This window comes from Stenella coeruleoalba (assembly GCF_951394435.1).
Source record: "Stenella coeruleoalba genome assembly, chromosome: 9".
NCBI lineage: Eukaryota > Metazoa > Chordata > Mammalia > Artiodactyla > Delphinidae > Stenella > Stenella coeruleoalba.
The window spans coordinates 9,476,176-9,503,795 of record NC_137155.1 but is presented as its reverse complement, the minus strand read 5'-3'; the positions used below and the strand labels follow the sequence as shown (position 1 = coordinate 9,503,795).

The 27,620-nt window shown below is 52.6% G+C and overlaps 1 protein-coding gene across 2 annotated transcripts in view; it reads right to left on the bottom strand.

Annotated features, from left to right (window-relative positions):
* Nucleotides 1-844: 844 nt before the first annotated feature.
* The window catches only part of GCK (glucokinase), a 56,127-nt gene continuing 29,351 nt past the window's right edge, over nt 845-27,620 (bottom strand). Inside the window, exons 1-10 of one of the 2 annotated variants that reach the window (XM_079931703.1) lie at nt 16,108-16,953; nt 11,846-12,008; nt 11,111-11,265; nt 9,975-10,094; nt 8,202-8,297; nt 7,914-8,013; nt 4,681-4,864; nt 3,372-3,527; nt 2,592-2,825; nt 845-2,334 (exon numbers count right to left, since the gene is read on the bottom strand). In XM_079931703.1, the coding sequence (XP_079787829.1) occupies nt 2,190-2,334; nt 2,592-2,825; nt 3,372-3,527; nt 4,681-4,864; nt 7,914-8,013; nt 8,202-8,297; nt 9,975-10,094; nt 11,111-11,265; nt 11,846-12,008; nt 16,108-16,149 (1,395 nt within the window). In that variant the 5' untranslated portion in view covers nt 16,150-16,953 and the 3' untranslated portion in view covers nt 845-2,189. Of the gene's footprint in view, nt 2,335-2,591; nt 2,826-3,371; nt 3,528-4,680; nt 4,865-7,913; nt 8,014-8,201; nt 8,298-9,974; nt 10,095-11,110; nt 11,266-11,845; nt 12,009-16,107; nt 16,954-27,620 lie in introns of those variants that run through there. The other variant, XM_079931702.1, reaches the window with a different exon arrangement.

The following is a 27,620-nucleotide window of genomic DNA, read 5'->3' as shown; positions in this document are numbered from 1 at the left end:
CCCCAATGTCCCTTTTGTATAGCAAGTAAGTATTTTATAACACCTCCTTAACTCTCCTGAAATGAAATTCATAGGCTATACAAGCTACCTCCATGGAGAATTGTAAAAAAAAAAACAAAAAAAAACAATACAATGCCCTAAACCATAACATAAAGGACAGCTAGGAAATAATTTATGGTAAAATGAGATCAAATACTGCAGCTGAATGGTGGAACACGAGTACATTACTACTGATAATGAAGTCATCAGATGCTCACACAAACTTCTGATGCATAATTTAGACTCGAGAGAACTAAATTCCACATGAGGCATACCAGGAAACGAGAGAGCATCCCAAGGAGGATGTGAAACTCAAAATCACAATTGGAGTTAAGTTCTGAATAAAACAACACAGTCATTCCAGATTTGCTGGATAGTTTCTCTCATTGAAAAGTGAGTGGAATACACCCTACTATATACAAAATAGATAATCAACAAGGACCTACTGTATGGCACAAGGAACTCTACTCAATACTCTAATAACCTATATGGGAAAAGAATCTGAAAAAGAATGGATATATGTATAACTGAATCACTTTGCTGTACACCTGAAACTAACACAACGTTGTAAATCAACTATAGTCCAATATAAAATAAAAGTTAAATTAAAAAAAGATGATAACATCCAAAAACCTGAAAAAAAAGTGCGTGCATGTTAAAATCTTACGAATACGTGTTCATAAGTAACTGGTCTTAGGCCCTAGGTTTGGCTAACTTGAAGTAGGCATTTCATTCAGGACCAAATTGGAAGGACCGCAGAAATCATGTGACTCTTGTAATCCTGGCCTCCCACTGCAGTCACTGTCACAACCCAAGTGGCTCCAAGGGATCCCCTGTTGAGACCGACCTGCAGCAGAACCAGTCCCAAGAACCAGCCGTGCCCCTTCCCAGAGCAGCCCCACTCCTTCCCTGACACTCCCTTGGAGCTCTCGGAGACCTCAGAACCACACCCCGCATCCCACAGGCTGGTGGGCAGAGGCCTGGGCAAGTCCAGGACCTCTGACCACACCCCGCCACACCACCCCATTCCTGTTCCTAAGGCCTGGTCTGTCACTCTTCACAATCCCTGGCATAGCTCTGTGGAGAGGATGGCAAACTCCAAAACACGCCTAGGCCTGCAGAGTGTCTGTGTACATGTGACCACGTCTATATGTTTACTGTCCCACAGTCTTATACACAGAGATCAAAGAATGGTGGACAAGGTCATGTTCTAAACTTTTAATTAAAAAAACCCACACAGTCCCAGGTTGGGCATGGAGAGGTTGGTGTGGTACATGGAGGTCTGGTGAGAAGAAAGAGGCCTGGGTTGTCCCTTGGGGGTGTGCTGAGTGCTGCTGGGGTTTCTGAGTGCCCAGCGCCGTGGGAGCTGAGGACTCGATCCTGGAGATGCTCCCAGGCCTGTCTGTGGGTAGGGGGACTCCTCCTCTTCCTGGGCCCCTCTGGGCAGGGGCTTTGGGGACTCTGTCTCTTGTACCTCCTGTGAGGGTCCATCCCAGAACCAGAAACCACTCAGGGATGGCAGGATGGGAGGGAAAAGGCTGCCATCTCCAGGCCTCGGGGTACCCACAGCCTCCAACATGGAGCTGGTCCCTTCCATTTCCCAGGCCTGGGTGATCTGCAGCTCCTCGGGGCCCCCTGTGGAGCCCAGGTCTAGGTCTGGCCAGGTCATGAGGGTTGCCTCCCTATGTGGGCTGGGTTCCCAGGGAAGCCAGGCCATGGTAGAGTCCAGAGGGCACCCCCTTCCCAGAGCAAGGGCTGAGCCAGGCTGAAAGCTCCAAGAGGCAAGCAGTGCAGAAATGCAACAAAATCCTGAGTTAATAACTCCCTTCTGGGCCCCTGATTGCAGCAAGAAAGGTGAGGTACTTTGGGGGTTCTCCATTCCTGTTCATCTCAGCCCCCAACCCAGTCAGGGCCCTAGGGCTATCCTACCAACTGACCCTGAGAGAAGAGGCCTGCTCAGGGCCTCACCGCATCCCCAGAGAAGCTTTCCCCATCTCCTGGGGTGACAGCGGGGATGGGAGGCATCCAAGGTCCTTACAAGGAGAAGCCTCTTGACTGGACCAGGTTGGGGGCACCTGTAGGAAGTGTGTCCCCTGGAGCCCAGGTCTAGAAGCGGCCACAGCCTCCTCCTTGCCTTGCAGCCTTTATTCTCACTGGCCCAGCATGCAGGCCTTCTTACAGGCCACCGCGGAGATCAAGGCCGCACCCCGGCCGCTGCCCTCCTCCGACTCAATGAAGGTGATTTCACAGCTGGGCGTCAGCCTGCGCACGCTGGCGTGGAAGCGCTCCTTGAAGCTGAGCAGGGGGCAAGCGGGGCTGCGGTTAGTTAACGCGCTTAAGACAGGGCAGGGGGTAAGCCAAGGGGAACCTCCCCCTGAGTCTGTGGGCTTAGGGGAGCGAGGAGATTAAGAATCCTTGGGACCTCGGAGAGCACCCGTTTCGGTCTGCATATCATAGATGGAGACCGATGCCCGGGCTCTGCCCTTACGAGGCGAATTCACAAGAGGGAGGCTGGACCCGGCGGGGAGGTGCAGACGGCTAAGCGGGCCCACCTGGGGTGCAGCTTGTACACTGAGCCGTCCACGCCCACGGTGATGCGCATCACGTCCTCGCTGCGGCTCTCGCGCATGCGGTTGATGACGCCCGCCAGCCCCGCGGCGCACATGCGCGCGGCGCGGGTGGACACGCTCTCGCAGGCGCGGCGCACGATGTCGCAGTCGGTGGCCGATGGCCTCAGCCCCAGCGTGCTCAGGATGTTGTAGATCTGCTTGCGGTCGCCCGAGTCACTGCGGGGCGGGGACAGGAGGGCGTCGCGGGAGGGTCACTTGGTCCCGGACCAGCCCAATCCCCACAGCGGCGGCTTCTTCTCCTCCCCCTGGCCACCTCTCCCAGGCAAAGCGCTTTTGGGGCTCAGGCTTCCGAGCGGAGCGGGTCTGACTCCGCCAGGGACCAGCAGTAATCTGGTCATTACTCCTCTCTCTAAACCCAGGGTTTCCGCCCTAACGTGGGTGACACTGCCGCGCCTCGGGGCTGTTGCGTGGATGAAGTGAGACGAGGTCCACAGCGGTGGGAAGCACAGAGAGGATGCCTGGTCTCCGTCAGCTGCCCGACGCCGGGTTCCCCTGGGGGCTGAAGGCTACTACTGCCCCGGTTGCCCCACCCCGGAGCCTTACCAGGTCCTGGGCTCCTGCCCACTGACCTCACCAGGGCCCCGCCCCTGCGCTCTGAGCCCCGCCCGGGCCCCGCCCCCACGCCCCGTGGGTCTGGGTCCAGGACCCACCCCGCGCACGCCACCCGTGTACCCCACCCTTCGACCCCGCGCGCCCGCGCACCTCTCCACCTGCGACACGAAGCGTGTCTCGAAGGCGCCGCGCGTGCGCAGCTTCTCTGAGGCCTCCCCGTGGAAGAGCAGGTTCTCGTCCACAAGCTTCAGCAGCACGAGCCGCACCAGCTCGCCCATGTACTTGCCGCCGATGAGCTTCTCGTACCTGGACAGAGAGCAGCCGGGTCACCCCCAGGAGGGAGGTCCCCACCAGCAGGCAGAGGCCAGCCACCACCCCCAGTCACGGCCACGAGGAGGCCATGTGGGACGCTGTGACCACCCCCCGCCTTGGCAAAACCGGGTTCATGCCCGTTCCCACATTTATCAACAGGGGCTTTGGGGCCTTGGGAGAACACTCTACTGTGGGGCCTCGGTTCAGTCCCTCTGAGGCCATCCTCAGGGAGGACCCTGCGCTGAGCCCACTTGGGTTTTCCCACAGCTGTGGAACGAGTGCTGTTCTCATCACCCAGTGTCAGTTGGGGGAGCTCAGGCTTAGAGCGGCTAGTGACCAGCCTTGGGCGGGCCTCTGCTCACTTGCTAGGGCTCCTAGGTCCCTGCGCTCCTGGAATCCACGGAGTTGGCCCGGTGGCGCTAGAGTCTGTAAACCTCCGTATTTTCATCTTGTAGCACATTGAATACTACCGACCTAGCAGAGGTTTATGAGAGCCCGAGAGGAAGCTCATGAAAGCATTAGCACGTGCCTGGCGCGCCGCAGAAGGCGGCTGATAAAGGAGAGCCCTGACTCAGGACAGGCTCTGTGAGGGCTGGCTCTCCAGCTGTCCGCCAACCCGCAGCACACCCCCAAATACTATGATTCATTCTGTGAACGTGTTCAGAGCTGTACTTTGGGGAACTCTGGGCTAAACCCAGTTAACGTTGCTGGGGGGCGTCTCAGAGCCTTCCTGTGCCAGGGGTCACCTGTCGGAAGCGGGGAGGTTCCTGCTCATCTATCCACAGACCCTCTTTTTTTTTTTTTGGAGTCTTAGTTTGGGCACACTGCGCGGCATGTGGGATACGACCAGGGATGGAACCCACGCCCCCTGCAGTAGAAGCGCAGAGTCTTAACCACTGGGCCGCAAGGGAAGTCCCCATAGACCCTCTTTTTAAAGACTAATCCTTGGCATCTCTCACTGTTCCCGGTTTACAGAGGGGCACACGCATACGAGCTGAAGGAAGAGAAGAGCCAGCTTACGAAGGGATTGTCAGTTTGCTTTTCCCCAGAGCTGTTTAAAAACAAGCCCATTATCTGCGGGCTGGCCCCATCTGCCGCCAGAGCGGGGCGGGGCCGTCGTGTGGGGAGGGGGAGGGGCGGTCCTTACAGCTGCTGGCCGGGGTTCAGGGAGTTCTCGTCCACCACACGGTCGTACTCCAGCAGGAACTCGTCCAACTCGCCCGAGTCCCCGAAGGCACCCCACTCGGTGTTGACACACATGCGGCCCTCGTCCCCTTCCACCAGCTCCACGTTCTGCATCTCCTCCATGTAGCAGGCATTGCAGCCCGTGCCTGCAAGAGGCGGCAGCGTCAGGCCGCACCTGGCGCTGCGCTTCCTGGGATGCCTGCTCTGCTGGGTGCATCCCTCCGGCAGGAAGCCCCGTGTGGTCCTGTCTTCCCAGCTTCCTTGAGCCCTCCACCCCCAGCACTTCCTACATCCCCTGGAGCAAAGGAAACCAGCTCTCCCAAGAGCTGGAAGACCTGGGTTTGCTGTGTGACCTCAGGTAGATAAGCCCAACTCCCTGGGCAGTTCCTCTTCCCCAAGAGGGGTTGGTAACACCTACTCCTATTACCTAGGTAGTTGAGAGAAATGAGGGAAAGAACATGTGTCAGAGTGCTTTGCCAATTAGAGATGGGTATGGGATGTTATGATTTTGTCTTATCTATGCACCACCCTTGTGTTCTGGCACTTTCTAAGCATGTGTTTGAGCTCCTCTGTACCAGGCTCTGTTGTGGGGAGGAGGCGGGCACCCAGAGGTGAGTATGTCACAGCGTGGGCCCTTGGGAGCAGCACACGGGCCATTGCAGGCAGGCCTGGCTAAGGAATTTGTAATTTGCAGCGTCCCATGCAAAGTGAAAACATGGGGTCCTTTGTTCATAAACTGAGAGTTTCAAAATGGTGACAGCAGAGCTTCAATCTGAACGTGACTGCACAGCCCTCAAGCCATCAGGGACAGCAACTCAGTCATGCTAACCTCACACCAGCAGTGGAGCTGCCTGGAATTCAGGCCCAGTGATGCCGGGCCTTCCAAGTTTTTGTGGGGAAAAAACAGAAATCCAGACTTTGATATGGTTTCTCCCAATGTTTAGTGCTTGGTGATTATCATAAACATGTTTCTAAGCACATCAGGGCAGATGCGACCACGCGCCACTCTGCCATCTCTGCTCCAGATGGGGCGAGCCCGAGGCAAGCGGCTGTAGAGCCCAGGTGGTGGTGTCTTGGGGAACCGGAGAGAGCCAGGGGAGCACTGCCAGGGCCCCTGGAGCTCCTGTTTAGGTGTGGACTTAAAGAACTTTCCTATCAAACTCTTAGAGGAAAACAGGCAGAACACTCTGACATAAATCACTGCAAGATCCTTTTTGACCCACCTCCTAGAGAAATGGAAATAAAAACAAAATAAACAAATGGGACCTAATGAAACTTCAAAGCTTTTGCACAGCAAAGGAAACCATAAACAAGACGAAAAGACAAACCTCAGAATGGGAGAAAATATTTGCAAACGAAGCAACTGACAAAGGATTAATCTCTAAAATATACAAGCAGCTCATGCAGCTCAATATCAAAAAAACAAACAACCCAATCCAAAAATAGGCAGAAGACCTAAATAGACATTTCTCCAAAGAAGATATACAGACTGCCAACAAACACATGAAAGGATGCCCAACATCACTAATCATTAGAGAAATGCAAATCAAAACTACAGTGAGATATCATCTCACACCAGTTAGAATGGCCATCATCAAAAAATCTACAAACAATAAATGCTGGAGAGGGTGTGGAGAAAAGGGAACACTCCTGCACTGTTGATGGGAATGTAAATTGATACAGCCACTATGGAGAACAGTATGGAGGTTCCTTAAAAAACTAAAAATAGAATGACCATATGACCCAGCAATCCCACTACTGGGCATATACCCTGAGAAAACCATAATTCAAAAAGAGTCATGTACCACAATGTTCACTGCAGCACTATTTACAATAGCCAGGACATGGAAGCAACCTAAGTGTCCATCGACAGATGAATGGATAAAGAAGATGTGGCACATATATACAATGGAATATTACTCAGCCATAAAAAGAAACGAAATTGAGTTATTTGTAGTGAGGTGGATGGACCTAGAGTCTGTCATACAGAGTGAAGTAAGTCAGAAAGAGAAAAACAAATACCATATGCTAACACACATATATGGAATCTAAGGGAAAAAAATAGGTCATGAAGAACCTAGGGGCAAGATGGGAGTAAAGACAGACTTACTAGAGAATGGACTCGAGGATATGGGGAGGGGGAAGGGTAAGCTGGGACGAAGTGAGAGAGAGGCATGGACATATATACACTACCAAATGTAAAATAGCTAGCTAGTGGGAAGCAGCCACATAGCACAGGGAGATCAGCTCGGGTGCTTTGTGACCTCCTAGAGGTGTGGGATGGGGAGGGTGGGAGGGAGATGCAAGAGGGAGGGAATATGGGGATATATGTATATGTATAGCTGATTCACTTTGTTATAAAGCAGAAACACACCATTGTAAAGCAATTATACTCCAATAAAGATGTTAAAAAAAAAAAAAAGAACTTCCCATCCAAAAGGTGAGAATGAAAGGAGGAGATGTGAGAAACTAGAGGAGAGGCAGAGAGCAGGTCGCTGTTCCCTTAGGACATGTGCATGCAATTGGAGATGGGTCCTAAGAATACAGAAACCCTCAGGGCTGGCCCTGAAGAGGCCATGGAAGCAAACACATTTAATGCTGACTTTCTGGGAACCAGGGAAATACCCACTCGCCTGTGTGTCCAGTAAACACTCCTCAGTAAACACTCATTGTAAGGCCTTGGGAACTTCTGGGAAAGGCCCTTGGTTGGTGGGAAAGGGCCACTGGGGCCAGTGCTGCCTCCTTTCCTGGTACCTGCCTCCACTTCGGGCAGGGCAGATGGCTGCCCCGGGGTGTGGTAAGACTGTCCAGGGAGGGATGACACCACTCTGGTTTATCCTCTTCCACTTGGACAAATCTGTCCAGGTCGGTCAACTTACCAGATAAGGTGATTTAATTAAATCCTGATGGGCCAGGTGGACGTGAGCTGGTACCCCATCTGAGGCAGTGACTTGTGAGTGTTGAAATGCTTCCTACCAATAAACAGCACCTGTTTATTGGTACACCCAATACCAATGTACATTGGTGTACTGTCTTCCGGGACACCCCTGCTGCTCCCTAGGACCCTGGGCTCCAGCACCTCTGGGGTCCATGACTGGTGCAGAGGCCGTGTGCAGCCTGCTGAAGACGGGAAGCCTCGGCCCCGTCTTTGGTGGTGGCCAAGGCCCCTGGGTCAGGCAGGGGGCGCATCCTTACCCACAATCATGCCAACCTCACACCGGCGGTCTTCATAGTAGCAGGAGATCATCGTGGCCACAGTGTCGTTCACCATCGCCACCACGTCCATCTCAAAGTCCTGCCAAGAGGCATAGAGGCAGTGGTGATGGGGCTGGGGGGGTTCTCAGCCTGCTCCAGGCCAGTCCAGCCAGGTGCAGAAGGCAGAGTCCACTTCCTGGGGGGATGCCCAGAAAGCCCTCCCTGGCTTCCCCGCAGGAGGGGAGGGGGAGGGGGCCCAGGGTAGGGGCAGCTGCAGATGCTACTCACCCCTCTCCGTTTGATGGCATCTCGCAGGAGCCCCACGATGTTGTTCCCTTCTGCTCCTGAGGCCTTGAAGCCCTTGGTCCAGTTGAGAAGGATGCCCTGGGGGGAGAGGGGGGCCTCGGTGGCTGCTGGATGCTGGGGGCAGGCGTGAAGGGACGGGAGCTAACTTGGACCACAGGGATGTGTACCCACTTTATAATTAACTTTTCTTTTAAATTAATTTATTCATTTTTATTTATTTATCCGGCTGCACCAGGTCTTGGTTGCAGCACGTGGAATCTTCGTTGCGGCATGCGGGATCCTTAGTTGCGGCATGCGAACTCTTAGTTGTGGCATGTGGGATCTAGTTCCCTGACCAGGGATTGAACCCGGGCCCCCTGCATTGGGAGCACAGAGTCTTAGCCACTGGACCACCAGGGAAGTCCCTGTGCACCCACTTTAAAGCTGAGGAAACTGAGGCTCAAAGCAGCCGTATAAGTTCAAGAAGTGTTGGAGGTAATTTTCTACCAATATCTCCTATTTCTGCAGGGCTGGGTCCCAGCCAATTTAAGAATGCTTGTGTAGTTAAGCCCAGGGTCGTCATCCCAGAGTGAGGATGAGGTCCAGAGGGGCGCAGCCAGTAGAAGATCGGGGTTCCTCTCCTGTGTGCACCCTCTGCGTGTGAAGGTCCCACCTGGCCCTCAGTGCCCAGCAGGGACTGGGGCTTGGAAAAGCAATATGAGACGTCGCTCCTGCTACTGCTTCTGCCAGGAGTACTGACCTGGCTTTCTCTCTGACCCAGAGGTCCTGTGTGTTATGTATAACTGTGCGTATGTTTGGATAATTTACACACACGTGTATATATGTATGTATAATCAATGCGTGTGGGTGTGTATGTATCGTTGACCTGTGAATGTGTATATATGCATGATTGACATGCGCATATATGCATGCATGTATACTTGACGTGTAAATATGCATGTTTATAAAATATGCACGTTTATATGCATGTATACTTGATATGTATAATTTACATGTATATATGTACGTATGATTGGCATGTGTAGCTATATATGAATACATAACTGGTCTGTGTATATATGTATGTATAATTTATGTATGCATAAAAATATGCATGTACAATTTATGTGTTTATATGTACGTATAATCGACATGAGTGCATGCATGTGTATAATTTAAATATGTGCAGTGCATACATTTATGTGTACAATTCACATGTATAATTTATGTGCATATATATGTATAATTTACACATGTCTATGTGAGCATGTATAACTGGTGTGTGGTGTGTGTGTGTGTGTGTAATTTACATGTACGTATGTGTGTGCGTGTAACTGTGACAGCCTAACTTGCCAGCTGGAAGTCAGGGTAGACCCTCAGCCCCGGCACATTGCCACCTCTGCCACAGGCAGCGGTACAGCATAGAGGTGACACACAGGTGTGCTGGAGCCTGTTTGCCTGAGTTTGAGCCGCAGCACCGCCACTTCCCACCATGGGCAAGTTGCTACACCTCAGTTTCCTAACCTGTAATGGGGGAGATACGCACGCCTCATAGGGTTGTGGGAGGCAAATAGTAAGAATCAGCTAATACGATCATTTCCCAGAGTCTCACGAGAGGTAAGTGATGGAGCCAGTTTGAATCCAAGGCTCTTTCCCAACAATGGGAGCTGCATTTGAAGGCAGCACAGGGCAGAGTTCATGGGTGCCCTTCTCCGGGGTGTCTGTCCGTCCATCCGTCCACCTCCCCCCACCCACTCACTCTACACCTGGTCCCACCTTGTCGATGTCTTCGTGCCTCACAGGAAAGGAGAAGGTGAAGCCCAAGGGTAGCTTCTTGTGCTTCATCTGATGCTTGTCCAGGAAGTCGGAGATGCACTCAGAGATGTAGTCAAAGAGCTGCGGGACGCACACCGAGGAGGCCATCAGCGGCAGGGGCGAGCCTCCTGCCGAGGCGCTCCTCAGCCCGTGCTGAGCCACAGGGCCCCAGGAGAGCGTGGCCTCCGCACTGCTTGTCGGGACTCAGGCCCTGAGCCCCGCCCCATGCCACAGTCCCGCTGACAGCAGCCCTCGGGACAGGGCAATGCCAGGACGACGGGGTTGGTCCCTAGCCCAGCTGTGCTCTGTTAGCCTGGCCCTCCCGGCTGGACCCGGTGGAGTCCAGTCTCAGGCTTTGGACAGAGGCACATCCCTGGCGATAACTACGATTTCTGACTCCAGCATAGAGTGTTCTTTGTTGCCTCCAAGTGTTCTGGCCACCCCAGCCCTGGGCCTGCGAGGACCAGCTGCCACCCCATTCACAAAGGCCTATCCACAGAGCTGGGCATTACAGAGTGCCCTGCTGATTGACCGAGCTCCCTGGTGGCACCAGCGTTGCTCCACGCCCAGACCCACGGCATGTGGGGCTGCGGCAAGGACAAGGCGGCCGCTGGCCTCCTACCTTGAAGCCCTGCCCCTCGCGGGGATTGGCTCTGGCTGCTCCCCACCTCCGCCCAGGGCTCATCCTACTTCTGTGGTCCTTCCCGAGTCCTCCCCGTGGTCAGATATTAGCATTGCAGTCATGCCACTTGGCATCCATGCTAGTGGAGGGTGAGGGCGACACGTGGGGTGGAGATAGAACGATGGGCTGCGAGCCTGTTGGACCAGCGTGCTCTCTTGGCTGCCCTGCCTTGTTCCAGATCCTTCTGGGAAATTGGGCAGGGGTGCGACCTTCTGGGGCCACACCCAGTGGCCGTCCACCTAAGCCTCTCAGCTCCCTCCTCCTCCTGCAGCAGGGTCCCCTGAGGCTGGGCCCACAGCTCTGCCCGCCCCTGGTAGACAGGTGGGCCCTCCCACCAGGACTAGCCATGCTCTGAGATCCTGGGTGGTCCTGACCGAGGTCCCTGGTCCCACAAGCCCTAGCCCGAGCTGCTCACCATCTCAGCAGTGCCCGTCATGGCGTCCTCGGGGATGGAGTACATCTGGTGCTTGGTTTTCACACTCCACTGTCCCTCCTCCCCTTCCCCCACCTTCACAAGCATCACCCTGAAGTTGGTGCCGCCCAGGTCCAGGGAGAGGAAATCCCCGACTTCTGCAGCCACAGAGAGAAGCACATCAGTCTCATGGGCACCGCCGGGCAGGAGCCCCCAAACTGGGAGAGGAGGAGGGGAAGGCATGGTGGGGGGATCAGAAGAGCTGGACGAGGGGCCTCCGATGCCAGACATCTGGGGGACCCCAGGATAAACTGTGGAAAGGGCAAAGGTGAACTGGGGAAGGCAGCAGGAATCCCTTGTCTTGGGTTGAAGCTGCCCCCAGCCCAGGGCCCACCTGAAGACCTAGGAAAATGGCCCAGACTCAGGATTGGGCTGGGAGTCCCCCAGATGACTGCGGGAAACCAGTTTCTCATTGTGAGATGAAGAGAGCCAGTTTCCTGAGGCCAGAGTGAGCCTGAAGGCCCCAGGGCTGGGCCAGCGGTGCAGAGGGTGAGACCTGGCTGGTGTCTGGGGCACAGCATTTTGGGGAGCTGACTCGGGGCTGCTGGGGACAGTCAGGGCTGTTAGGAAGGGCCTGGGGCACTTCTCCCTGCTGGGGCCAGGGGAGAGCTGCCTCTGGATGAGGACCTGATGGTTCCCATGTGAGTCCCATCCCTGCCCCACCCTGGACCGCGGTACCTGAGCCTTCCGGGGTAGAGCGCACGTAGGTGGGCAGCATCTTCACACTGGCCTCCTTGTGTGTCTCCAGCCTCAGGCCTCGGTCCATCTCCTTCTGCATCCGCCTCATCACCTTCTTCAAGTCCTCGTCCTGCAGCTGGAACTCCGCCAGGATCTGTTCCACCTGCACAGGGAGGGAGATGGGGAACAGCTGGGCGGACGAGGGGCTGTGCAGTACGGGGAAGGGGGACCACAGAGTGTGTGTTTCCCACACACACCGACGGTCTCCTTTTGCCCCCTGACCCTGGGTCCAGGATGGCCCATCATTTCAAACTACCACAGTTACAACCAGTTGAAAAATTAAGACAGCACAGTTCCAACGCCAGCTTCCAAACAAATGCAGCTTGGGGCGTGTTGGGGGGTGAGGGGCAGAGGGCAGACATGGCACCTCCCTTTGTACCCCTGATCCAGGCCAGGGGAGGAGGGAGGCGCTAACCAGGAGAGTGAGTGAGACAGGGGCTGGAGGAGCCCGCCTGGAGGGCGATGGGCAGCTGGCGTTACTGTCTAAAAGATCCGATCATTATACCTCTAGGAATCTATGCTAAGGGAGTTAGTGGGCCAGTGCGTACACATGTCCGTAAGTGATGGTCAAGACACACTACTTAGAGGTGAAAGTTAGTTAGAGGTGTCTGGTGGACTAAAGCATGGCAGTCCATAGCCTGGAAGGCGCTGAGGCCCTCAGAGGGAGGAGAGGTCCCTATACATTGACAGGAGGGAGGCTGGTACACAAAGCTCAGATTCAATTCCGCCATTCCCGTGAGTGTGGACGGCCTGCGTTGGGTTCTCCTCCCGCTTGCTCATCCCTTCATGGTGGCATGACATTGGGCTTAAACACCGTGCCCATGCCCACTAGTCCCCCGGAAGCAGGGACCCTGCTCTGACCTTGCGTGTGGACCGTGGTGTGGCTGCCCTTTCCCCTTTGCACAACAGCACGTGTTCATGGAGAGAAGACCACTTTGATTCCCTACATATTTGGACCAACAAGGAAAGGGAGGCTGCTCGAATAAAAGCCGTGGGTCCACTCTTCAAAAAACTCCTACTCTCTCGCTGGTAGTTTTCCATGTAAGCTCGGGGGGTGGAGATGCTCTGAATTCCAATCAGGAGACAACACGGCTGCTTGCCCCTTCTTCCTCAGTTTTTAGAGCCCACATTTTGTTGGGGGCCTGGGGAGCTATCACGTCAAAGGAAGACAGCCCCTTCCTAGGCCCAGGGGACAGCCCGTGACTGAGCTAAGCCAAGCCCAGCTATCTTATCCCCTTTTGCTGGTGACTTGGTTTAGAGATGGGCATGTGGCCCAGTTCTGGCCAGTGTCAGGTGAAGGGAAGCCTGATTTTAGCAGGAGGGGGGCCTTCTGGGAAGGTCAGTGCGCCTCTAACTTTGTGAACATAGCTGTATGAGGGTGTGTTGACCGGCACTGCAGCAGCTATCCTGAACCACGAGGAGACAAGGCTGAAGAGAAAAGGTTGTTAGCATATTATAGATGGCAGAGAAGAGAGACAGAGTGAGCCCAGCCCTGATGACATCACTGATGTGCTGAGCCAACCCTGGACCCACCCACCTCCAAGTGCCGGTTGTGGGAATAGATACTAATCACTTAAGGCCACAGTCAGTCAGGTCTTTAGTTTCCTGCAGCCCAAAGCACTCCTAATGCATACAGATCCTTACTTAGGAGCGAATTCTCTTACCAAAACCTCACACTTAGAATTTAAACCCAGGGAAGGTCACAAAGGGATGGGGCTGATAAAGTCTATGACAAGACACACAGAGTCAAACACCAGTATTTGCTAAGCCATTCTGCAGCTCTGGGGTGAGCTACAGCCCCAGATGGGGTGAGGGTGCAGCCCACCCCAAGGCCGTCCTGGCAGGACATACCCCCGGAGAGGCCCTCACGCTCTGTGAAACGATCCAGGCTGTCCTCAGAGGCCATGCCTACAGCCTGGCCTCGTCTCTGTTTCTTTCACACACTTTCAAGTAAAAGGCGCCAGGAAGGAACAGTAACATTAACATTTGCTGAATCCTTGCAATACGCCAGGCTCTGAGGTGAGTGCACTACACAAGCTGCCTTTCTTTCATCCTTGACACAGCTCGGGGGCGGGGCTGGCATCCGCTCATCTTCTAGATGCAGCCACTTGCAGCCAGCACAGAGTGAGGCCAGCACCCAAAGCCACGCACGCAAGGGCCGCTGTCAGAAGTCCTCAAGAGGCTGCCCGGCATCTCTCCCAAAACAGAACTGTAAGACATCACGGCTCTTAACAAAAGCGATGCTGACCCTGCAGAGGTCCAGCCCGCAGGCCCTGCTGGGCTCCATCCCCTCCCTCTCTGTCATGGCAGCCCAGCCAGTGGCCTCGAGCCTGGACTCATGAGGGGCTGTGACCCAATGCCTTCACCCTCTGTGTCCAGGCCCATTGTGGGCAGAGTTTGGGAAGGGTGCTGGAAGGTTCCATGGCTGCAGTCCAACACTCCAGGCGGCCACAGGCTCACACGGGCCTCCAGAAACCCTCCCTGGGGCCGTGGGGCGCATCCTCCATGGTGGGTGTGAGCCCCTTTCTCGGGTGCATTGGGGCCTGCAGACACCACAGTTAGCCTGCAACCCTGAGAGGAGGCACTCCGACCTTACCCCCAAGGCTGCGTGTCTAGGCGGACGCCAGTTGGGTTCAAGTCACGGGGCAGAGGCCTGCCTCACAGACCCCGTGGAAACATCCCCAGAAGCAGGCACTGTGCACCAGGCCCCGCTTGGGGCATCCCCAGTTCTCCCTTACGCTTAATCCCCCTGGAACCCAAGCATTTTATCATCTCCACTTCCTTTCCAAGGCCACAGATCTAGATGCTCGGAGCTGGCTTTGAACCCAGGTGCTGGCTCTGAGCCCTCCTCCCCTCCCTACCCCGCTGGGCTGCCCAGCCCTTCCCTGAGCGCAGGCTGGGTGTCCGTGCAAGCTGGCTTAAAGGTCTTGCCGAGCAGCCTAGGAACCCCAAGAAGCCACCTGTCCCCCCCAGGTCACAGAAGAACAAAGCACAGACAGAGCCTGTCCCCCCAGCCCTGCCCCCATAGCTGCACCCCTGCCTGCTCACCAGGAGGTCACAGGACACAGCATCAGGGCTCACGGCTGCACCCAAACATGGTGGGAGGGGGTCTCCTCCCTGAGCAACTCTCTTACTCTCCAGGCAGGGCCATTGCCACCATCTGACAGTGCCACAGCCCCCCAGGACTCCGGCTTCTGGTGCCCTGGCCCGGGGCTTCGCAGGAGAAGAGCCAGACTGCCCAGTGCCCTCTGGCTCTCCGGGGTCCTCCCATCCTGGCTCTCCTGGGATTCTCCAGGAGAGTCTGAAGCTGGCGGGTTGGGGACACACTTCCCCAGGAGTATGCGGCAACTGGCCCAGGGTCACCCACTGTGTGTACACAGCCATCCCATGGCTGCAGCTGGACCCACGCAGGGCTCATACTGCCCTCCAGGACACTGGGATGGGTTCTGGAGCCCACAGGGCACCCAGCGTTTGCCCAGGGGCCCCATGCCTTGGCCCTCTGGGGCCCATCCACTGCTGTGCAGGTGTGGGAAGCCCTCTCAGACCTTTCCCTGTCTCCTCATCTGTCAAATACAAGCCCCACAGGATGTCCTGCCATCTTTCCTGAGCCCTTGGAGCAGGGTCCCAAAACACTGACTGTGGCATAAATGGGGCAGGTGTCCCCAGCCGAGCCCCACCAGCCCCCGTCATCCCTGCCCAACCAGCTTGGCCCCTCCCACTTTGCTTCCAACCTGTACAGCCTGTGGCCTTGTCCAGACCCGTGTCCTTAAGGACTGTCCTCATACTGATGGCTGAGCGCTACGAGGGGACGTTCTGCAGACTGAGAAGGGGTGGGTTGGGCTGGGGAAATCCGCCTGGTCTCTGCAGGCACATTGGCGTGTCTGTTAGCCAAGGGGAGATGGATGCCAAGTAGCAGTTGAATAGTGAGGCCAGAGCACAGGGGACAGCCTAGCACTGTCAGCCCCAGGAACAAGTCCCCTAGAAGAGGCCGTCCCTGGAGACCCCTCCTGGAGAGGCTGGACAGTGGGTATCGGGAGGGACCAGCTGCCTCTTAGCCTCCGCACCTCTGCGCCTCCTTCCAAGGGGTCCAGAGCTCCCCCTAACCTCCACTCTACCAAACCACTTGCCCTACCCACACAGGAAGAACCTGCCCCAGCCGTGGCCCTGGGGACCACTTGCCCTGGCTTTGGGGTGACCCTTACCAGATTCAAAGCTGTCTGGACCCAGCTCCTTGTGGCCTCCATCGCCAACTCTCTGAGGCGCCAAAAGGTAGGTTTGCGGGGAGGTAGAGACACTCCTGTCTGCGGAGGCGCAGGCTGGGCTGCAGGCCGGGAGTCTGAGGCCCGCCCGTGCAGGCGTGAGCCGCCTAGCCGGGGAGTTGCCCGCGCAGGCCGCCCAGGGCTTCTGCAGAGAGCATTCAGCAGCTGGCTGTTGAAATACTCAGCCTACCGCCACCGGGTCAGACCAGGCCAAAAGGGCAGACGAGGCCTGCCTGGAGTGAGGGGTGATAAGGGCCACGAGGGGAGGGCTGTGGGGTGGTGCCCCATGCCTTCAGCCCACCGGGGTGGGGATTCGTCGCCCAGAGTTTCTGCGGAGGGAGCAGAACCGTTCTATATGCGCTCCAGTCCTTGGATGTGCCAGGGCGGCAGTCATCACGCTGCTCAGGTCAGGAAAGCACGTTGCAGAGCCGGGCAGACAGGGCGGGGCTGCTGAGGGGCTGGCCCCATGCAGGTCGAAGGGTCTGGGCTTGCTCTTGGACCACGGGGATCTCTGGCTAATTTTCACCTGGGGCCTGTCCTGTACTTGGGAGGGGAGACAGGCTGGCGGCTGGGAGGCCAGGCCTGAGGCCCTGAGCAAGGCAGGCTCCTCGTGAAGCAGGGCTGCAGAGGGCAGGGACCTCCTGGGCCGCTCCTCTCCTAAGCCCTCAGAGCCCTGCCGTGTGGCCAGTCAGGATCGGTTGGCAGGATTGGTTAAGGGGGGCGGGGGTTGCACGAAAGACCTCGGTCGGGTCATTGAGAGCCAGGCTCAGGCCCTGGGCAGAGGCGGGACTGGAGGGTGGGGGTGAGGGATGGTGGTAGGTGGGGCCAGGAGGTGGGGTGGGGAGGGGAGGGGAGGGGAAGTGAGGGGGAGCAGATGGAGGCGGGGTGGGCACCACCCTGATGACTGGCCCCACCCCCACCCAGGGCCATCTGCCCCCACCAAGTAGAAAATGCTTGTTTTCATCAGGGGTCTTCAATTGTAAATCGTCAAAACCTGCCTCAAAAGGCCGGGAAGGTCATCCTTGGGTTTTGGGTCTGCAAAATCCAGGCCAGAGCTCGCTCTGAGAGCCACCCCCTTCCCCACTCCCAGCTCCCTGCCCGGGAGTGAACCCGTCCTGCCTGGACCTGCAAGAAGCTGCTGAGCCCTGCTGAAACCAGCAAGAGCTCAGGAGTGGGCGGGGTTGGGGAGCGGTAGCCTGACAGGATGCCAGGCTCTCCCGCCAATGGCCAGTGTGGTCATCCCTGAGGAAGCCCCTGACATGACTGATCCCCTTCCCAAAATAGAGCCCCAAGGGCTTCACCAAACCCACATGTGACAGATCACTGTCCCCCCAGCCCCTGGCTCTGAGCCGCTGTTTGCACAGGGTGGGCAGGGCTCACCCCTGGGTTTGGAGTTGGGGGCCTTCTGGAGCAGCCAGGCCAAGAAGCAGCTGCTCTTCTCTTGGTCCAGGCACATAGCACCTGAGAAGACGATCAAAATCCTCCAGCTCGGGGCTTCCCTGGTGGCGCAGTGATTGAGGGTCCGCCTGCCGATGCAGGGGACGCGGGTTCGTACCCCGGTCCGGGAGGATCCCACATGCCGCGGAGCGGCTGCGCCCGTGAGCCGTGGCCGCTGGGCCTGCGCGTCCGGAGCCTGTGCTTCGCAACGGGAGAGGCCGCGGCGGTGAGAGACCCGCGTACCGAAAAAAAAAAAAAAAAAAAAAAAATCCTCCAGCTCTCCTCTGGGAAGTGGGAGAGGACAGGGCTGGGCAGAGATCAGTGGGGCCCTTTCTTGTTTGTTGGACTTCCAGTGTCCTCTCTGGCTTGCACTTTGACCAGCAAGCACCCCTCACCAGAGCCCTTTCCTGGGGCTGCCTCCTTGCATTCCCCAGCACCTGTGAGGGCAGGAAGGAAGGCGTCCAACAGCCCCACTTCCCCATACTAGTTAATCCTCCGGAGCCAGACTCTCGTGCAACATGCCAGCTCTCCTGTGCTCCCACCACAAGAGGTGTGCCCTGTCTCACCGCTTCCTGTTTAGGTGAGGGAGTGACCCCAGAGGGTCAACACTGGGCTGGGGTCAAGGATCCCTGCAGCAAGGGATAGACCTGTCCAGAGAAGAGGGGCCAGGAGAGGGAGGGCCTCAGAGACAATGGCTCCAGAGGGATGCCCAGGACATAATTAGAGTCTTCAATATCTCAAGGGTTGTCCTGAGGAGGTTGAATGAATGTGGTTTCTGCTTAGACTTCCCCCCCCAAAAAAAACCAGAACTGCACAACAATGGGCTAGTATGTCTCAGCAGATAGTGAGCTCCCGACTTAATAGGGAGAGAGAGATGTGGGGCATCTGAGAGCAGGACCAGAGGGACTTTTCTCTATGTCCCAGTTGGTACCCTCATCTCTCGGTTGCTCAAGGAGCTGACTGACAGGCATGATTTAATTTTCTTTGTAATTTATCTCTAGGAAATAATCTGACAAATTCGGAGATGGATATTCCAGGTTACTCTTTCTAGGATCCAAAAATGGGACATAATCCTCACACCCAACCTTAGGAAATTGTCTAAATAAATTATGCTACATTTATATGCAGTCATTTAAAATGGTAAGATTGATCGGCCTCTATTGGCATGGAAAGATGTTCATGACATCCTGTTTAAAGAGAATGTGGTGGCTACCCTCCAAAAGGGCCTCCAATGAGCCCCATGTCTTGCATTCAACCCCCCGGGTAGGCTCCACCCATGCTGAATAGGTCTGGCCTATGTTACTAATAAGCTATTGCAGAAATGACGGAGCGTGACTTGTGAGGCTAGCCCATCAAAGACACTGAGGCTTCTGCTTTTCTCTCTATTGGATTCTTTACTCTGGGGGAAGCCAGCACCAGATCATGAGGACACTCAGGTTGTATTGGGAGGTCCACTGAGAAAAACTGAGACCTCCTGACAATGGGCATCTCCAACTTGCCAGGCAGGTGAGCGAGCCACCTTGGGAGCAGATGCAACCATCGAGCCTTCAGGTGATGCCATCCCAGACAACATTTTGACTAAAACCTCAGGAGAGACACCAAGCCAGAGCACCCTAGCTGAGCCACTCCTGGACTCCTGACCCACAGAGACAGTGTGAGATAATAAAGGTTTGTTTTTTCAAGCCGCTAAATTTCGAGGTAGTTTTTTACATAGCAATAGAAGACAAATAGAAAAAACAGTTATAAAATATAGCATGATTCATTTTTGTCATGTATATGTATATTATATCTAATATACACATGGGAGGAAATACAGAAAAATGGTAATAGTAGTCATCTTGATAATGGAAATATGAGTGACTTAATTTTCCTCTTTGCTTATCTGTATGTCCTAAGTTTTTCTGCAATGAATGTGTATTAATGGAGTACTGTTTTAAAATCAGGTTGAAAAATAAAAAGTTTGGGCCTTATCTGCTATTTTTGCACAGAGGCTCTGATGCCCAGACTCTGAAGGATGCGGGCTCAGAGTTAAATGTGTCAAATTGCCGGCCCCCATATTCCAGTGGGAAAGAAAGCGGGGCTGGGATCTGGAGATGCCAGCCCCTCCCCAATGGCCTGATGGCTCTCGGCACCAGCTGGGCAACAGTGTGGGCACTCCCTGACCTGAAGCAATGGGGCCTGGAGGTCAGCATGGCGTTGCACGTGTTTGCCTACAGCAGGGTTGACTGGAGACTCGCTGTGCCCTTGTGTAAGGGCAGGCCAGGGGCCTGGTGGTGAGAGGGTGTCAGGCAATGTGGCCATGTCAGGGATACAGGCAACGGGGAGAGGAGACAAGAGACAGCAGAGTGGGCTGGGGTCATGATAACCACAGCTGGTGAGTACCCAGGGGCTTCCACGTGCTGGCTGCTGTGCTAGATGCTTATGTGGATCACAACTGGCCTGAAAGCCCAGGGCAGTCATTTTAAATGTGGGGAAACTGAGGCCCGTGGGAGTTAAGGGAGTTCCAAGATACCACAGCCATTAGTGACTTGGCCAGGATTTGCCTACAGCCCAGCCTGACTCCAGGTGTACTGGAAGATTAGTCTTCCTGACTAGAGGGGGAGGGCTCCTTCAGGGCCAAGCACATGCTGAGGGTCCGGAAACAGCCTCTGGAGCTGCTTCCATGCTGGAGCGTCAGCTGGTGGGGCTGGGACAGCAGCAGCTGCCAGGGTCTGCATGGCATGGTGCAGCCTCTGACAGCAGGTGGGCCTGGAGGCCTGGGGCCAGGTTTCAGGGGGACACCTAAAGGCTGTGGCCATGGGAGGGGTAGGGGAAGAGGGTGGGTGAGGAACAGGGAGTGTCCGGCACATTGGTTGGGGAGGGGGAGGCAGGCTGTGGGATCATCCAGGACCCCTACAAGGAAGGCAGGATAACGCTGGGGTGACACAGGAACACGAGGTCACCAGCCTGAGTCGGAAAACTGCAGTTCACTGGCTGTAGGACTTGGGCAAGTCCCTTAGTTTCTGGGCCTCAGCTTCCTCATCAGTAAAGTGGAGGTAACGACTTACCTACCTCACAGGGCTACTGAGGAGATTCAATGGGATAATGTAGATAAGACTCTTGGCAATACAAGTTGTTCAATAATTTGTAGCTATTTTTACTACCAAAGGATGCTTTAGCCCCTGGGTCAGAGTTTAGAATACAGGCCGTCCAAAGCTCTAGATCTCTAGCAGGTCCTAATCCAAAGCCCCACCCCCATGCCTGCTGATTATTTTGGTGTTCTGAGGAGGCAGACACGTGGCACAGCCTCTTGGATGCCACTCCCACAGTAAACCAATGAAGCTTATTGTCTGGAAAGAGGATGCCGTCACAGAAAATGGTGGAGTAGGAAGTTCCAGAGATGAGTCCCTCCACCAAAACAAACACTACACTAGAAAAAAATGATCAAAATAAACCTGATTGGACACTTATAGCAACCAGGGGAGTGCTTGATGAAAGGAGAGTTTGCTGATGGTTTGTAAGTGAGTAGTGGACACAAACCAGCTACCAGCCCCGTTCCCCACCATGGCCATGGGAATGGCACCCGTGTTCCTTGGGCAGTCAGGACCTTGGGCTGTGCATTTTGGTTATTCTGGTGGTTCCCTGAGGGCTCAGTACAGAGCTTGCCTTTGTTTCATCCTCCTCAGGCTGCAGCAGCCTCCCTGGTGGCATTTAGCAGAAGAGTTAAAGAGACATACATAACAGTTTAATTTTTTTTGTATTGTTTTGTTTTTTGGATCCAGACATTTAAGGATTTCTCTGTCAGGTCACAGGCTGACTGCAGAGAAATCAGAACAGAAACTTCAGTGAACATATACAACAGGAAATACGGATTTTGAAAAAAAAAAAAAAGTTTGGATAAGTCACTATACAAATGAACAACTGCAGTCCTCAACAAGCAACAAAACCAATCTTTACAGAGGGGGAGAATCTGACTTCCAGAGTTACCACAATATAGTACTCAACAAAAAATTAGAAAGCATCCAAAGAAACAGGAAAATACGGCTCATTCACAGGAAAAAAAATCAATAGAAACTATCCCTGAGAAAACCTGAACACTGGAATTTACTAGTCAAACACATTAAATCAATTGGAATTACCAGTCAAAAAACTTAAGTTAAACATGCTCAATGAGCTAAAGGAAAAGAACTAAAGGAAATTAGAAGAACAATGTATGAAAAAACAGGGAATGACAATTCCCTAGAATTTAAATTATAGAAAGGAACCAAATAGAAACTCTGGAGCTGAAAAGTACAATAGCTAAAATGAAAAACAACAAAAAAGAAAATGCTAGAGGGCTGTTTTGAGCGGGCAGAAGAAAGAGTCAGTGAACAAGAAGATGCGGCAGTTGAACTTATCCAATCTGCCTAGCAGAAAAAAGAATGAAGTAAAATAAGCAGAACCTGAGAGACCTGTGGGACACCATAAAGCATTCCAACGTAAGTACTGCAGGAGTTCCACGAGGAGAAGAGAGATGGAAGGAGGCAGAAAAAGCATTTGAAGAAATAATGGCTTAACAATTTCCTAAAGTATTTAAAGTATATTCCCCAAAGCATTAAAAATGCTAATCTTCATAGCAGCATTATTCACAGTGGCCAAAAGGTAGGAACAATCTAACTTTCCATTAACAGATGAATGGATGAAAGAAAAGTATTATTAAATATACTGGGATATTATTCAGCCATAAAAAGGAATGAAGTTCTGACACACTACAACATGGATGGATGTTGAAAACATTATGCTAAGTGAAATAAGCCAGACACAAAATGATAAATATTGTATGATTCTGTTTACATAAAATATCAAAATAGGGGCTTCCCTGGTGGCGCAGTGGTTGAGAGTCCGCCTGCCGATGCAGGGGACACGGGTTCATGCCCCGGTCTGGGAGGATCCCACATGCCGCGGAGCGGCTGGGCCCGTGAGCCGTGGCTGCTGAGCCTGCGCGTCCGGAGCTTGTGCTCCGCAACGGGAGAGGCCACGACAGTGAGAGGCCCGCGTACCGCAAAAAAAAAAAAAAAAAAAAAAATCAAAATAGGCAAATTCATAGAGACAGAAAGTAGGATAGTTGCTACCTAGGGAATGGTAGGGAGGAATGGGGAGTTACTGAGTTTTCTGCCTGGGATGATGAAAAGGTTTTGGAAAAAGTGATGATAGTTGCACAATATTGTGAACGTAATTAATGCCACTGAACTGTACACTTCAAAAGTGGTTAAAATGGCTAATTTAATGTTTTACATGTTTTGCCACAATAATAAAAGAGAGAATACTAACAAGCTGTTTATTTTTATGGTAAAAGCAAGTTTTTTACTGCCCCAAATGGAATCACCACTCAATCACCCTTGCACCTTCGTTCATTCTTTCAACAATGTTTACCAGCAGGTGCCCTGCACACTATATGGATGTGATATGACTTATGAATAGGGTGAGGGAAATCTACTTCTGGATTGCCCCAAACTGGACATAAGCCTGAAGAAGGTTTTGAGAAGGCCCGTTCAGTCATTTCTGTAAACAACAGGTCTCAGACCTGTGGCAAAGACTAATTCTCACTGTGATCTGTTGTTTTGGATGCCACTAAGAGGGGAATAGGGACTAAGAAGAAAGACAATATAAAAACCATGTCGAGGAGAGAGATTTTGGTTGTAGTTACTGCCACCATTTGTCTATTAGCAAATAGATGCGATGCCCTAAGTTTTTGAGGAATTGTATTGCTAACCCCCCCATGAACTTGGCCTGAAAAAGCTTTTTTTTTTTTGCAGTACGCCGGCCTCTCACTGTTGTGGCCTCTCCCATTGTGAAGCACAGGCTCCGGACACACAGGCTCAGCGGCCATGGCTCACGGGCCCAGCCGCTCCATGGCACGTGGGATCTTCCCGGACCGGGACACAAACCCGTGTCCCCTGCATCGGCAGGCGGCCTCTCAACCACTGCGCCACCAGGGAAGCCCTGAAAAAGCTTTTGATTGCTTAAGCCACAAGATAATCCTTGGGCCCCCAAACTTTATCAGAAAGAAGTAGGCTGTGAAAGGGTATTACATCATAGAGGATAGTGGTCAAAGAAGAATCTCCCAAAGGGTGGGCCCTGGGGCTGCAGAGTCTCCCCCAGAGGGCAGAACTGGAGTCCTAGGGAGGAACATGTCCCCACCAGGGCAAGGTCTTCCCAGTCCCTGCCTGGTGAGATTTCATCATCACTATGGATGTCACTTCTTTGTTTTCCATTCTTCCCCTTTCCCAATAGGAATTTGGATTGTGGACACTCTGCCCACTCCCCTGGTCCTGGAGGGAGGGAGGAAGGATGGATGGTGACTCATCTTTCCTTCCCAGACGATGGGACCGTGCTCAGCATTACTTGCACCTGGTGGAGATGCCTGCATCTCCCCCTGGATACGAGGACTGTGTGGGATCTTGGCTCATCACCTTTGGGGAGGGATGAATGTGAATTCTAAGTGTAAGAAGAAGGGTACCCGTGGACTGTGGTAGAGATTACCAGCTGTGGGCCAAAATCCGTGTCCTCTTTGCCCGCTGTGATAACAACTCCACGTGCATGGCTGGCTAGCCACTCTGTATTCTCAGCCTCTCTTGCTCTGAGATGTACCACCCTGCGTGAGCCTACCATTTCCTGGTCCAGGCTTTCAAACAGAGTGGCTTTTCTAGATTCTTTCTTACCTTTCTGCGGGCTTCATCACACTGATGATGAGGAAGCTTTAGGAGGCAGTGGAGACAAGAAATGTAAGATGCCTGGATTCCTAGATTACCATGTAGAGGACAACCTCTCAGCCAGCTCACACTTGCATTGACTATCATATGAGCCAGAAATACAATTCTGCTCTGTAGACCCATTTCCTGTTTTGGTGTTGGTTACAGCAATTAAGCTTGCCCTAATTAATACTCAGAATGATAGCACCAATGAGCAAAAATAGAGCTTGGGAGGGGACTGAATCACTCATTTATTTAACATTATTAAGCACCTAATTTGTGCTTAGTATGAGGTTTGAAAATGACTAGGTTTTAGTTCTCAAGGAGCTTACAATCTAGCAGAAGGAACAAGCAAATAACAAGTACAGACTGATACTGGCAGAGCTACAGAGTCTTGGGGGAACATGGAGGAGACTGATGGGGTTTTCTGGAGAATAGGATTTCTCAGTACTGCTTCCTGCTGCCCTTAATGCATGAGTGGGAAGCGGCCAGCAGAGAAGAACATTCCAGATAGAGGGGCCAACAGGACAAAGTCAGAGGCATTTGGAGAAACACCGATACTTACAGTGGTTTGAAACAACATGCACAGAGGGCACACCCAGGAAATCAGATTGTTGCAAATGGCATTTGGGCTAAACAGGTAATCCGAGTTGGGTTACAGATCCCTTTGAAATGCATAACCATGAGTATACCGAAAATAAAAAGTATGCGTAGGGACTTCCCTGGTGGTGCAGTGGTTGAGAATCTGCCTGCCAATGCAGGGGACACAGGTTTGAGCCCTGGTCCGGGAAGATCCCACATGCCACGGAGCAACTAAGCCCGTGTGCCACACCTACTGAGCCTGCACTCTAGAGCCCGCAAGCCTGCATGCCACAGCTACTGAAGACCGCACGCCTAGAGGCTGTGCTCCGTAACAAGAGAAGCCACCGCAATGAGAAGCCCGTGCACTGCAACGAAAAGTAGCCCGCTCTCGCCGCAACTACAGAAAGCCCGCGTGCAGCAACTAAGACCCAACAATGAAGACCCAGTGCAGCCAAAAAAAAAAAGTATGGGTAATAGCCAAAGCAATACTCCAAGGAACATTCATGCCCTTAAAGGCACTCACAAAAAAATAAATGGAAAATCAATGAGCAAAGCATTCCTCTCAAGATCTTAAAATCCCCAACACAGAGAAGATAAAGTAAACCTAAGAATAAAGGAATCAGTAATGATAAAAGCAGAAACAAATTGTACAGAAAGCATGCAAACAAAAACAATAGTAAACTTGATTAAGAAATCCCAAACCCAGATCTTTAAAAAGACCAATAAAATAGCAAACACTTGGTCATCTAATCAAGGATAAAAGAAGACACCAATAAATAACTTCAGGGATAAGAAAGAGACATAACCACAGATAAAGAGGAGCTTCAGATGTCTTATGAAAGTTATGTGTAAGACTTGCTTCAATAAATTTTTAAAATCTAGAGAAAAGGGATGATTTTCCAAATAATATGAATTATCAAAATTGACTCAGGAAGATAAGAAAAACCTGACCAGATGGAGAAAAATAGAAGAAATGTTAATAGATGTCAAAGAACTTCCCTTAACAAGAATACCAGGTCCTGCTAGGTTTTTTGTTTGTTTGTGGTTGCTGCTGCTATTTTCATATGGCTATGGAAATGTCCAGTGCAAGGCCTGGTCCATAACAAGTCTTAATAAATGCTTATTTAATGACATGATAAGTAGATAAGACTTAATTGGCAGGCAGGGACAGTATGTGAGGGGCCCAAAAGTTGGGGCTGTGTGTTCAACTGCGTCCTGCAGACAGTGGAAGGCCGGATGGTTTATGACAGCAGGGGGACAGGGGGAAGGGAGATGCGGTGGCAGAGGTGGGATGGATGGGGCTGGGAAAATAACAACAACAAACAACAACAACAATAATGGCTGTTTATGTGCTGTGCCAGGTACAGTCATCAAGACACAGAAAGGTAAGTTACTTACCCTTATCACCCTGCAAATATGAGGTTCAAACTCAGGCATTCTGTCTCAATGACTCTTAGTCACTGAGCTATCCAGCCCCAGACGAGCTTGGGGTGTCATCACAGGAAGACTGCAGCGATGGGTGAGGGCTGTTGCCCAAGGGTTCAGCAGTGGGAGCAGAAGGCTGTGAACCCTGTTCATAGAAACATGTTTCCACGTTCCTAATAGGATCCCTGTAGCTTTACTCTCACCGCTTTGGCAAAACCATGTCTGATAAAATGCCTTGTGTCCAGAACATATAAAGAACTCTTACAACTCAATAAGAAGACAATAACCCATTTTTTTTTAACATTTTTTGATGTGGACCATTTTTTTTAAGTCTGTATTGAATTTGTTACAATATTGCTTCTGTTTTATGTTTTGGTTATTTGGCCCCAAGGCATGTGGGATCTTAGCTCCCCGACCAGGGATCGAACTCCGACCCCCTGCATTGGAAGTCGAAGTCTTAACCACTGGACCACCAAGGAAGTCCAATAACCCAATTTTTAAAACCTCACAAAGAATGCCCAATAAGCATATGAAAATATGTACCTCATTAGTCAACCACTGAAATGCCAATTAACACCACAATGCTCTGCAACTGTACACCCACCGGAACGAATAGAAGTTAAAAGATGGCCAAAAGCAAGTGTTGGGGAGGACGTGAAGTTACTGGAGCCCTCAAATATTAGGAATGAAAATGGTACAGCCCACTTTGGGAAAGAGTTCGGTGGTTTCTTCCAAGGTTAAACATACACTTGCCACCTGACGCCACCTGGCATCACTCCTAGATATTTATCCCACCAAATGAAGACGCAAGTCTACACAAAAGCTCATAATTGAATATTCACAGCAGCTTCATTCATTGTAGCCAAACCTGGAAACCCCCCAAATGCCTATTAGCTAGTGAATGAATAAATGGACACATAGCACATCCCTGCAGTGGACCACAGCTCAGCTGTGGAGAGGTAAGAAGGACTGGCAGACTGCTGATATGTGCACAGCATGATGCAAAGTCAAAGAAGACAGACACAAAACACTATATTCTCAATGATCCCACTTATATACAAAAGGCAAAACCAAAGGGACAGAAAACAGACCAGTGGTTTCCAGGGTCTGGGAGTGGAGGAGGTGACTGACACCAAGAGGCTGGATGCACGGCCACCATCAAAAAATCTACAAACAATAAATGCTAGAGAGGGTGTAGAGAACAGGGAACCCTCCTGCACTGTTGGTGGGAATGTAAATTGATACAGCCACTATGGAGAACAGTATGGAGTTCCTTAAAAAACTCAAAACAGAGCTACCGTA